The sequence below is a fragment of the Cyclopterus lumpus genome, chromosome 10 (assembly GCF_009769545.1).
Source record: "Cyclopterus lumpus isolate fCycLum1 chromosome 10, fCycLum1.pri, whole genome shotgun sequence".
Taxonomy (NCBI): Eukaryota; Metazoa; Chordata; class Actinopteri; order Perciformes; family Cyclopteridae; genus Cyclopterus; species Cyclopterus lumpus.
In genome coordinates, this window is record NC_046975.1 from 19,790,498 (window position 1) to 19,804,541 (window position 14,044).

Below are 14,044 nucleotides of genomic sequence, written 5' to 3' on the forward strand. Positions count from 1 at the left end.
AATGCATCCCATGAATATTGCTATGAATAGTTCTTTTGAATGAATATACATGTACAAAATTAAGCATTAGGTACACATATGCAAAGTATTGAACATAGGAAATGATGGTCTGTTTCATTGATTCGTTCAGTGAATAAGCATGGCGCAAGACTAAACAAAGTAGGTTAATAGCTTAGTTACAAATTTGTACTGTACATGGTTCAGCCAAGTCTGTAGATCCAACCCAAAACCAAAGTGTTCTTTTTTTGGGCATATAAACTTCAAAAAGCTGATAAATGACACCTATTCCCTTCAGGTCCCCATAGCGGCAACATATCCACTCTTTATCCATGTTGAAGAAGTTGCCCGCTGGCAATCACGCAAGAGGAAGTCCTACTATGACTTTCGGTATTTGAAACACAGCATATTCAAGCATAATGTCAAGATCCAGTGATTTGAGATACTGCTCATCTTGTTATGACGCCCCAAATGTTTTCACTAACCACTCTCCCTGAAGAAGTGGGAAGTTCAGTAGTCTGATTTCCAAAAAAATACATTGTACTTTGGGCATTTCCACAATCCAGAATCTTGGATCTATAAAAGAAGTTACATCATTTTCATGTTAAAACGACGGGGACCAGCTTGTCCCTCTGCGGAGTCAACGTTAGTGCCGTTAGACTTTGACCGAGGAACATATTCAACATCTATGTTGTTTTTATGTTTTCCTTTCCCTCTGCTCCAAACGAAAAGAAGCAGGAAACAAAACAAGACCACTCCCAGGAATGTGAAACAACCCATGGCAGTTGACACTAAAATAGTCTTTAGGTCTAAACCGAGGGTCACACCGGCCGTGCTGTTGGCAGTGGTATTGCTGGGATCTGTGTAGTACTGGGTCCTGTTGGCATACAGTGATCCAAGGCTTTTCACCGCCAGAGAAGTCATCAGGGAGTCATTCCCAGCACTGTTGGAGGCAAGGCAAAGATACACACCGCTGTCTTGCACCTCGGCTGACTTGATCTCCAGGGTACCATTGTTGTGGACGGTAACTCTTCCATGGCTCCTACTTGTCAGAACCCGTCGACGTGGGGACAACCAGGACACCATGGGCCTCGGTGTTCCTTCAGCACTGCAGTGCAACATCGCGTGCTGGCCCTCATCCACAGTGATTGTTTGTGTTTTGTTCTCACGTATTTTTGGCTTGGTACATGTCACGTAATAAGACAGGAGAGTCTCCTTAAACTCTTTAAAAGGCCTGCCACGAATGCCTTCAGGTGTGCTGCACTCTGGCTGCGATTCCCCAAAGAAGATGGAGTGCCTTTTCTGGAGGATCCACATGAGGCGACAGTCACACACCAAGGGGTTGTTGTCAATCAGAAGAACCTCCAGAGCCTCTGGGGACTGAAAAACACCCTTCTCCAGTGTGTCCAGTCGGTTGTGAGAGACATTGAGCACTTTGAGCCCACGCAGGCCCTGGAAGGCATACGGTTCAATGGTGGTTAACTGAGTTCCAACGAGATGGAGCTCTTTAAGCCGCACCAGTTCCATCAGCATCCCACCTTCAATGTGCCTGATGCGGTTGAAGGACAGGTTGAGGTGTGTCAGGTAGGGCAGATGCTTCAGGGCTTGGTAAGGGAAGGAGGATAAGTTGGTGTTGGTTATGAACAGAGCGGTCAGGTTTAGGCCATGCAGGGTGTTGGCCGGCACATGGTCTAGTGAAGGCCAGTTATCAATTTCTAAATGCCGCAGCCGGAACAGCTTTTTGAATGAGTAAGGATGCAAAGTGCTGATGCTGAGGTATCGTAAATGGAGGCTGACCAGGTTATGCAGGTGGGAAAGGGCCTCAGTGGGTACAACTGTCAGGTTGCACCTTTCTAAGGTTAGCATCTCCAGGCTTAAAAGTCCACTGAATGCACGGTGAGAAATGTAAACCAGATCATTGTCCCCCACTTCCAAAAACCTTAGGTTGTGCAAGTCCTGGAACATGTAATCCAGTAGGATGACAATCTTGTTGTCACTTATATCCAGTCGGGTAAGATTAGCTAAGCCTGTGAAGACGCCCAGAGGAATGAGCTTGATGCGATTGCTCTTGAGAGTGAGTGAGTGCATGGAAAAAAGGGCGTTAAAAGCTCCAGGCTCAACATAACTGATAATATTTCCACTGAGGTCAAGTTCCTCAAGGCCAGGAAAGACAAAAAAGTCATCAGGATTGATCATCGTTAGCTTGTTCTTACTAAGGTCCAGGATCCTGGTCTCGGTCGGGATGCCATCCGGGATGCTGGGCATGCGCTTGCGGTGACAAACAACTGCCTTGGTCTGCGCTGAACACTCGCAGCGCGAGGGACATCCCAGGGTGGAACCCACAAAGACAGCCACGAGGGCCAGTCCCAGGAATGGTGGCCAGCATGAGACGACCGTGTGCAGCATGACTTTGCTCATACAGTCGACCATTCTGTCACGGTTCTGCACAAGGAGAGGGAAAGAACAAAGAGAGGAAGAGAGAGGTTAGTCACTCGGGATGGGCCTCTTGTGGTGGCTTTGGTAGTAATGTTAGGTGATATTACAAATAGCTTGACAGGACTGGTAAACAGCTAACTAGCCTCAGGTGCCTTTACTAGTATTGTGTAGTATAATTGGATAGACCTCGCTGCACACACATATCACATTCCTTCCAGCCTCTTCGCATCTTGTTACTTATTCAAATACAGGCTGAACTGCTCCACTCCATATTTTGTTTGGGCATTTCTTTTGTCTTTGAATTAAAGAACATTTTTCTATTGCTTTTTCCAGTTGAATATGTTTGCTTGCTTTGTTTTACTTTCACCAATGGGATCCTGATCAAGGCACAATCGTGCTGGTTGAAATGCTTCCCCGCGGTGAGTGTTGGTACATATTGAGATTTTCACCAAAATCCAATTATGTATGTATGTCTCATTGTATCCCTTTCGATAGTTTTGATAGTGTAGACTGCCAGAAACAAACCATATGACTCTGTGAAAACATGTAGATGTATTACCTTGTCTTTTTTTTTTAAACATACTGCACCCTCTCTACCAGAAGAAAAAATTCCAATAACGCTAAAGTGGTAAAATGAAATAAATCAAATCATCAAAAAAATACTTGGCAGTTTATGCAGTTCATGGACAAGTGTGACCAGACTCAATCAACAAAAAAAAAATAAAAAATGGTTGGAGGGCATCAACAATTACCACAAAGGCCTCATAAGCCAATAAACAAAAGGTCTCACATTGGATATTTTTTAATCCAATTTAGAAAACTAATTCAAACAATATGCAAACAAATGGTGGATGTACAAAATCAATTATTCCGTTAATTGTTCCAAATCCATTCAAATAAATCCAACGGCAAAAGAGTTAGCCTGCCTGATATATATTTCACCTTAATTCAAAATGAGAGAAAAACCTATCAATTTACTTTATTGTCATGCCAATGTTTTACTCTTGATTAAATTTCAACATCCATTTTGTAAAACCATGTTTTGTTTGCGCAAGGCTGCTAGAGTACAGCATGTTTAAGCACAAGCAAACATCATTATGCAGCAATAATTAATACAACAATCATTCTTATGTCTAGTGTACCTTTGCAGTCAAAAAGATTGCGATTAGCCTCCTGCATTTTAAGTGATCTTGGTGGAGGTGTTCATTGATAATAAAGTAGATACGAAAATATCTGGTTTAATGTGGCTCACCCAAATATCCTTTCAAAAATAAAATATGAAAATCTAAATTAATATATCATAACTTGAATAATATATACGTCTATTCTGACAAATGGTTCAATAAAGCCCTTAATCTTAAAAATATAATGTTTTAATCTGTCAGGCTTTAAAGGGGTAAAACACCACCTGGTGCTTCCTAAAACTATTTTTTCGTCTATATGCAGACTATATACATATATATCACATCAGCACCTGCTCATGCATATCACAAAAGAACATGGCGATGAGCATATACAAAACAGACTATGTGAGAGGTTGCAAAGATTGCAAACCATTTCTGCTTCATTTGTTGTGTTTCATGGCCTGTGCTAAATTTAAATCAGGAGAGGAAAAAAATCAGAATTTCTCCCCAGGCTTCTAATATGCATACGGATTGTGGTACAAAGACACTATGATGCTTTACCCATCTATAGAGAAACATTGATATGATCTTACATATTTCATTCATACAGTACAGTCTAGATGGTAATTCACAGATGTTCTATAGTATTCATGTGCATGTTATTGGCCTCTGTTTTATGTTGTTTTTAATCCTATAAAACATGTGTGTGTGTATTCATGGCATTTGTGCATCGTGTGTAGACATTTGAATCAGTTGCTGATATGCAGAGTGTTTTTTCTTTTTCGGTGTCTCTACTTCCCCCTTGCTCCACTTTCTATAAAGCTGTTATGGTTAGTGGGCACCATATGTCTGCCTCTCTTTTGCTGCCGACTTGGCCTGTTAAAAGTGTTTAACGGCTTTCTAATGCAGTTTATTGCTAATGCAGAGCTAAATCCTTACTCCCTGCATTAAAAGCAGTACCTTTCCATATAATGCTCAATGTTCACATTAACATACTAATTGCCTGAGCCTGTCTTCCAGAATAACTATCAGTGCTTTGTTATTGCCATCTTTCATTTTGTGAACCAATATGGGAAAATGTATTTCTTTGGATTTTCAAAGATTGCAGCATTAAAATTCGAAGGGCTGGATCAATAGTTCCAATCCTAGTATTCAGTGCAATAGTCAATGATTAAATCAATACAATTACTTTGTCCAACACAGTGTTCAAATGTTCCTAGATACACGTGTCTGACACACACACACTCTCTTTTCTGTACTGGAGGTACACACACTGCAGATTCCTCCCACATAATAACCACCTTGGGCACACACACACATACACACCGTCCAGATAAATTGCAGCACCATATGATTCAATGGTTTACTAAGAGGGTCTCTAATCAGTATAATGATTGGGCGTCTTTGTAACAGTGTGTAATCAGAGTGAGAGTGAGCCTGGGATGTGACCCCTTCACCTGGCCACTGCTGGAAGAGAGAACCGTGATGCAGGAGTGTCATCAGTTGTGTGTCCCATGCAGGAGCAAATAAGGCATAAGTGAAATCCTAATTATCTGGTCATATACGGTTGATGTTTGTGTGCGAGTACGTCTCACTACTCAGCCGTGAATGAGCTCTTATTTTGAAATGTTCTTACGACCTCCGCGATAATTGAGACTGAGAACAACATGTAAAGAATGTGTCTTGTGTTTGTTTGCACTGATTCATTGTGTGCAGATTGTGCCCTTCAAAAGGAAATACCAAATACAGGATGGTACATTTTGTCGCCTAATGTATTCAATCACTATACATAAAGAAATATCCATTTTCTCTCACAAAAACACTTTTGGTTTCACCATGGCTTTTCGGCCTTGAAGGGGGAAAGAAATCCTTTTAGCAGTGTAGCTTTCATTTCTGTAAACGTCTCTGATTAAAATGGAAAACCGGCACAATGCAGACGGACGTGAGATCAAGGTAAGAGTGTGGTAGGTGAAAGAATGTGTGATGCTCAGCAATAAGAAAGAAGAAGCAACCAGTCTCTCCACAAAGAGAGATCTCTGTAGAACATGAAATATTACACTCCCAAAACAATTGTATAATTTGTAATAAATCAAGCTGGGAATACTAATAATAGCCATGTCCGTTGTTTACAGTCATTAATATATGTTAATGTCATGCTGTGAAACATATGTAGTTAATTTATTTAACAGTAGATTCAGATTAAACATACATATTGTACACATTGGCTATATAAACCCTCGAAAAGGCATACTATTTTTGTCATGGTTTACATTTTTTTGTAATCAGTAGCAAGTATTATTAGTAGAAAGACAACATTATATGCCTACTCCATACATACATTATACATACTAGAAATAGAATATTTCTTTGATATTCTTGTAATATACAGATACATAATGATGCTTGCCGGGTAATATGTATGCTGACATTGACAATGTCAAGTCTGTGTTTGAGCACGCGTTGAGACAATACGATGGCGTCCGTCTGTTTCATAACTACCAGCAAGCGTGCGCCAGGGCCCATCGTAACTACATTAAGCCACTCGTTTATGGTCATGATGATAATCCTGGGGGAGTGGCTTTGGAAGGAGGTCTGAAGGAATGTGTTTGCAGACTTGGCGACTACCGTGGCTTTTGAAATCTAGCAAACTGTCGCTGGTTTCTCTAGTATGACCTAACCAAGCTTGACGAACTTCAAATGCAACAATTTCTAAACTTTGTCAGAAAATTGCTGCTGGAATATAAAATAATGTCAAAAATATTGACCTCAGGGTAATTTTTTTCCCGACCATTTCACCCAACATTTCCATTTCCTGTCAATATTCTGTAAACTCCCAGTGACATTCAGTTGAAGTCCTGTGACAGCAGGAATCCTGCAATGCACTATAAGACTGCACAGTGGAGGTGTTTCTATGTGACCCCTGACCCACATTAGTGCAGGGTCGGACCCTAAGAGGGGGAGGAGAACAACTAATGGTGCCTGACTCAGCAAAGCCTCGGTGAACCGCCATTACGCAGGGGTGCTCAGGTCGCCTGTGCGATGCCATTATCCCAAGCATATGTACACAAGAGGCCCAATATGAAACTCAAACGCACACACTACTCCGGGCCATTAAATCATGACGTGCTCTTTCCATTATGACAATTATAGGAGAGAATATTTGTTAATTTTTAATACGCACACAGAATCGCTGAAAACATGCGAGGTTCTTCCATCCCATGATGCCACTCGTTACTTTTCAACACAGCCCAGGGCTAAATAGTAAGAGGATGAGTAGGGATGATGTCTGTCATTAGCGGCCCCGCACATGCTTTTAGTCACGATTCCGAACAACAAAACACTACATATTCACATTGATTACAGGTATATGTTCTCCCTCGTTTGTCAGATTGATAAAGCTCGGTGTAGCTTTGAGCTCGGCGCTCTTGACTGGGTGTCGAGGTGAGTGAACCCCTACAAGAGGATTTATCAGACAGAATTCGAGAGGCGAGAGGGGAGCTGCTGTATACAGGAGATTGCAATCGCTCCCCCGGCAGAAAACGGATATCTTCCGCAGGGTCATTGCTGATATTCTGTCTCAGTATCTTTCCTTCGCACAACCTCTATATGTGTTTCCTCTTGCTCACTCTTTAACTTCTGTGTGTGTGTGTGTGCCTCCCCTAATTGGCATGTACTATTTTTTGTCACTATTTACAGTATATGTCACACATTGCTTGGGCAACAATTCATCATTATAAAAAAATGTGCTGATGTTGTTGTTACTTTACTTGGATGTGTGAGCTTCACTGTGCAGAATGAGGATGTATGTGCAGAGTCAAGTCTCCACAAAAGGAACACGTTTTATTAGTATTAATATACTTAAGATATAGGATCTACAGTATAAAAGTCGGTGATAATAGTATGTGAAATTTTAAGGTTAAGTCGGTTACATTGTTGTTTAAAAGTATGGTAAATTACTGTGGTTATGGCTTATTTATCTTTAATATGTTCCTACTGTAAAACCAATGGGTGTGCAATAATACACAAGCTTTTAAAAGTAACAATATGTGTTTAAATTCAATTGTTTATGGGAAAAAAATACAACAATAAAGATCACAAGTCTGAGTTCATATCCTGTGGCATTGTTTTACTTTTACTAAATTTTTACGCATTGATGCACACAGAAAAACCGCAATACAAATGCATATTTAGGTATGGTGATTTTAGATACAGTGCAGCACACAGCCGTGGTCCTCCAGTAAACAAGCTCTTTCCTTTAAGCTCCTCTGAGTTACTGCAGCCAGAAACTCCACAGAAACATGGTAATTTGCATTGGAACAAATTAAATGGAGCAATCATGGGTCAGTTTGCGCATCAGTGTCTCTCCCCCTGCCGGGCAGAGTGGACACCTACTATTAATGTTGATTTCAAATTATTTAACAACTAATTACCCCGACAGCTCCAGTATGAAGTGAATATAATTATGCTAAATCAAATCGCTGAATGGTAGACCTGACTGTACAGGAGGGCTGCTTGTTAGACTGCAACAGGGGTTTTAAAGTCTGACTAAATATGATCGGATGCAAATACACGATGGAGGTCGTCTTGAAACCACAGTTTAAATGCATATATGGGTTGTTGGTACATTATAATAATCATGTGTTTTGAATGTATTTGAATGCGTGCTGTAGGGCCATTAAACTTGTTCATCCGTTAAAGGATTACGTAAGCACACAGTTCAAGAGAGAACATGGAAATCAAAGTTGGCATAATGCAGTTTTTCCGCACTAGCAATGACACCGTTTGTCACTGGTCGACTTTGTAACCGTTTATGCTTACTCTCTTAAGCCTTAATCCTGGCAAACTATTGGTTGTAAACATTTCGCTTTGGCTTTCATCTGAGGGGTAAAGTTTGAACACCCTGAATGTTTGAACACTCACAAGGCACTTCTTATTTTGCCCAAGTAGTTTGAGGATTTAGATAACAACTTGGCCTCTGTGCAATCAGCCAATAAAAAGCCACTTGTGAAATTGGCCTGCCTCTATCTCCTCTGGAAAGGTTTTCAGACTGAGTTCGATGTGGCCCCCAGGCACTGATCATTGCACATAATGTGATTCCTCTTCACACAAGAAAAAGCCTCCCTGCATTTATTGTGGATGGTGGGAGACAGTTGCTTTCTTTACCCGGCAATTATCAACACGCCTTAAAAAGCATAATCAAAGTGTCACGTTTTTATATTTTGACTTGGAGGATGGCTTTTCGAAGGAAGAGACACTTTGAAAGGCAGGAAAAGGAGGAACATTAACTTTCAGAGCTCGGGCAAAGCCACGGAGGAACGGGGGGGGGGGGGCATGCAGAGGGAGAATGCGCTCCATACTGTGTGCAGCAGTTATATGGCAAGTTCTCTTGTACATTAGCACAATCCCTCCAATCCCTCCCGTCAATGGGTCCAACTCATCGTACTGTAATTGGTTATAATGAGCAACGAATAATAAAGGCGACTCTTTCAGAAAGTGCCAAAAAGGAGGGTAACAGTAAAAAAAAAATGACATCTACACAGTATTCTGAAAATCCATTCGAGTCAGAGAAAAAACGACAAGAACTTCTCACCACTCTGACGTGTGCACAGATGTCTGCATGGTAAGTGTAAGCAGTGTATAATTATTGTTTTCCCTGCTGGGCAACTACAGTCTTTGTGGTCAATAAATAGTTAATATTGCTTTCTGAGAAGCAGCAGAGGACATGCAAAAGCAGTGTTTGATGTCTTAATTTCCTAGATAACTAAGAACTAAAAGCACATCCTCATAAGGGTCATTGTAAGGGAAAGTTATTAAATCATCATTTTATTTTAATGAGGCTTCTATCTTATAACGATGCTACCCTGAAGGAGAGGTGTTATTAACTTGCGGGTTAGTTCACAGTCAGAGTGTGTAATCAACCCACCTTTTCAAAAGAGCATTGCGAGTAACCACACGGGATCATCATGGGCAGGAAGAGACTATGATGTTCTTTGCCTTATCCATTATTGAATGGATCTTTGTAAAGTGCAGTACGCTTTAAGGTGAGTCTGCCAACATGCAAGATGACGCTGTACTTATTTAATAAACCCGCTGCCAATCGGACTTCTCGTGCAACAGAAAGCCTCCTCGTGGATGTGACCTGGATTACACGAGCCGCCATTCATCTTTCCAAACACAAATTATTCACCGGAGAAGACAGCAGTACTTCTAATGGGAGAAGCAGTAGAGTAAGAAACTCAAAATAACATAATAATAAAAAAGCACACACACGATTGTAGTCCCATGACGAGGGTTTTGGGACCTAGAGCCTCTAACAGGGAGGCTCAACAGCCCGGGGGCAATAATAGGCTTCTGTGCACAAATTGCCCTTCTGCTTGGCTTGCAGTGCGAAGTCAAAGCTCAATTAATCCGTGTTAATTACAGATAAACTTCGGTAGATTATGTCAGTTGCTGTTTTCAAAACGGTAAAGAAAAGACTCTCAGAGAAGAGAGTTATCCTTATATTTAATATCCATTAACATTTAGAGATAAGAAGGAGCTGGTAAAAAAAAAAAAAAAAAGAAGAAAAAAAGGTAACAAAACTTGTTCATTAAATGTATGATGATAACAAAAAAAACCTGAAAATACGAGAGGAATTAATGAGGTCTGGGGAACAGAGAGTTGTCATTCCATTACATTTACAAAGTGACAAGTGAAAGAGGAAAAAAAATCAAACCGATTTGTCAGTTCATTAGAGAGCAATGTGTTGCGCATTAAGAGTTTTAATATGGTGTATTTTTCCGAGTTAAAATGACACCCACTCTCCACTCCCATTTAGTCTGACTCACTGAACGTAGTCGGTATAAGCCTGCTATTGGCTACTGCATCTGCTTTTATATTTCACAACGGCACCGTCACTGTGCTTAGTGCGGCCCAAGACGATTGTGATTGGTGTAAAGAAATGCAAACAAGCCAGTGCATTGATCCGCCATAGCACAATGATAACGGGTGCTGACACAGCAGTGTGGAGATAGGTCTGGCGATGACAGACAACTCCCATTAGACTCATACAATATAAACATTAATGCACCTTTATATTGATATTGAGGTATTGTTATTGTGCTTTATGGTACAATTTAAACAGGTCAGACTGCTCTCCAGTGAGAACTCTTTGTTCCTTCACCAGGACATTCGGCACAGAAACCTAATCTCACATTAACAAAAGGAAAATAGTCCAAATAGGTCCTGCAAATGACCCAAAGAATAAATTGCAATATAAGATATAAGATAATATAAGATATAAGATAATATAAGATATAAGATAATATAAGATATATATATATATATATATATATATATATATATATATATATATATATATATACTGATATATGTTTTATCTCAGAATCACCATCACTGAACAGACTGTAAAATACATCAGTTATACTGTCAGATGTTCCCCTGAAGTAAAATGTAAATTGGTATAATTTACAAAAATGGATTTAACTCGTACACATTGTAAAATAACTTGGATCCTTCCACATATCACCCGTAATACAACATGAAGCTGATTAAGATATCTGTTGTTGGAAATACCCAGAACATATTAATATTCCACCTCAGTACGGGCAGCTAAATCCCAACACTCATTAATCATGGTACTACCCAGCAGTATTCTTAGATGATGAAAACAGATCTTTCACCATCTGGACTCTGACCACCACTTAGACTGATAATATATATTATATGTAACATATATTCTGGAACGCAAACACTAAATATAACACGTAGCTTATTAGGCCAAAAATCAATAACTGCATCGGAGACCAGAATCCCAGTCATACAAGCATTTATATGGATGAGTGGATGTATATTATTGATTAGTTATAATATCAAACCACCAACAATTGACACTTAACTACATTGACATATATAAAGCTACAATGTACAGCTGTGATTCAGGTTTCACATTTTTCATTTCACATTTCAGGCAATGCAGCGATAAGTCAGTGATGCCTAGAAGGATTTTATTTTTTATTTTTTCTTTCCACCTGCTGCCTCCGCAGAGAGATTAGCCCACAACAGCACCCCTGAAGCTGCGAGGGATGCTATGTTTTGCTCATGGGTACAACCAGCAGTGTGTGTACACACATGCCAACAAAGAGGCTTGAACCTGAGCGCTGCAGGTGTGAAGGAACTGCTTCTTAAATCATAGCAGACTGCTGCCGGTAACACAGGTAAAGAAAGGATAAGAGTCAGACAGGAAGTGAAGAAAGATTAAGCTCGTTTAGTCCCCTTTCCTTAATCTTTTCATCCCTTTATTGACTTCATCATACCCTAACCAGCAGGACTGCCTACAAATTTCGGTCACTGATCTCTGATAGTTTCACTGACCGAGAGTGTGTTTTTATTCAGCCTCACGTCTAAAGAGCATTTTTAAAAAGGGTAAGCAGAACCTCGGGTGAATTTCTTCCCTCTCTGCCTTTGAACCAAAAAAGCCTTGTGAGATAAATTGTGTGTGGACTGATTAAAATGCATCTGCAGCAGCCGTTAACACATTGTGTGGGCTCAGGAGAGCCCTTGAGCCCCCCCCCCCCCAACCCCTCCACGTCTGGACAGCCTACATCAGGTCTGAGTGCTACTATGACTCAACCACTGGGACAGTTAAAGGTGACTGGCAAACCCCTTTACCCCTCCACCCACAAACCTCATTCTGGCCTATATCCACATATTTCCATAAAAACTCAAAGATACCATAAACCACATACAGCCGGAGAGAAAAAAAGTGCTGCATGGTAAAAACAAAACCCCAAAATAAGGCAACCATATCAACGATCAGCCATAATAAAGGAGGACATGTGCTGCTGACTGCATACATGCCTGGAGCAAACATTCAGAAGACAACAAACAGTATTACTGCAGCATAATGAAAGCATCATGCTTCATATTGCCTCAAACTGTGGTGAGAGGATGCTTTGAGTATTACAACGAGATCTCATTGTCTCACGCATAAAAAGGAAATACCGTATTCATTTTGAGCTCGATACTGTAACATTTTGCACACGCTTTAAGAACGTATTAAGCAGTGTTGTCATTGTTGTTGATTAAGCATCGTTCTGCACACAACGTCTTCAGCACGCTCACCAGAGACCACGAGGCAAGAAGCACTTTATGCCAAAAATAACAGATAACACAGAAATTACTCATGACGTCGGTAGAAAGGAACGCATGCAGCTCCAACATACCCATGGATCTCCGTGACGTCCCAACGGTATCTCAGCACACTCGGCAGGAAATATTGTACCAATATCTGAAAGACATTTCTCTCCATCTCTTCCTCTAAATCTAAATCTCATCTCTATTATTGTTCTGCATGCGTGGTGCTTGTTCCCTCTGTGTCTTTCCCTCTCTCCCTCCTCTTTGGTATTCTCTCCCCTCACCCAATCAAGAGTTCTGGCCTATGACCTCGCAGCTCAATGCCATTACACTCCTTTCAATTCTCCAGCTTGTCGCGCCTCGGAAAAGACAATGTAAACCTTAAATATCAGCCCTGCTTGCTTAATTTTCCTTTCTCTTATGGTGTTAGTCATCTTTAGAAAAAAGAATTTGAGGCTTTAAAAAACACTTTTCACTGGCATTTCAAACACGGTTAGGGGTCACACTTTGGTGTATTGACTGACTTCAATGGATCTATTGTAAGGCGGAGGTGTCCCGCAGTATGCAAGATTATCCGGACAAAGAGATACGCACGTGCACGCACAATAATAAGCATAACGCAAATGTTCCATGTCCTTTCCGATGAGATGATCTGCTATCTTTACGATTACATTTTTGCTGCAGACTGTACAACCGTAAAAACATGGTAGATAGCAGAAGACAATGCAGATCTTTATATTTTCTAAAGCAGATAGGAAGCTCGGCTACCACTGCTGATATAGAAATGAAGAACTGGGGAAAACAAACAAATGGTTACACAGTTAATTCCACCCAACTTCCCTGCTCTGATGTTACTTTACTACAGAACTTATGCTGTTGGTAATGTTAATGCTATTGCTGCAGACTCTAGTGCGGTTAATGAACTCCCCTGTGACAAATCAAAAGCAGGCGTTTGAGTGATTTGACTGTTTTTATAGCTTGCTGTTATCAGCCATCCAATATGGCTCCCCCATGGGAATCTAGACCATTCAAAGATTACAAAGCTTTATTGGATATTGACCCGGTCACGGGATTCAGTTGTTGTAGAACAGGCAAAAAAAAAAAAAAAAAAAAAAAAGATACAGCAGGTGGTAAAAGAAAAGAAAATGGCCGTCCTGCTGATACTTGCCTGGAATGCCTCAGTCAATATTGCATTTATGTTGCCTCATGCTGTTCACGTTCATTTCAAACACTGTGGGATGTGTTTTCTAAAGCTCACATGTTTAGAATATCAGTGAAATTGTTTGCCATCATATTTACCCCCCTGATCCATTTCCTGCTTTCCCCCTGAGCAGCTATAAAGTCGTCTAAAT

The 14,044-nt window shown here is 40.6% G+C and overlaps 1 protein-coding gene across 1 annotated transcript; it reads right to left on the bottom strand.

Annotated features, from left to right (window-relative positions):
* Positions 1-585: 585 nt before the first annotated feature.
* Positions 586-2,427, bottom strand: lingo2 (leucine rich repeat and Ig domain containing 2). The gene has a single exon (XM_034543389.1). The coding sequence runs from the start codon at positions 2,425-2,427 to the stop codon at positions 586-588; it is 1,842 nt and encodes a 613-aa protein (XP_034399280.1).
* Between the last annotated feature and the right edge of the window lie 11,617 nt (positions 2,428-14,044).

Coding starts and splice junctions, on each gene's coding strand:
- lingo2 (XM_034543389.1), bottom strand. CDS start 2,427: ATGGTCGACTGTATGAGCAAAGTCATGCTGCACACGGTCGTCTCATGC.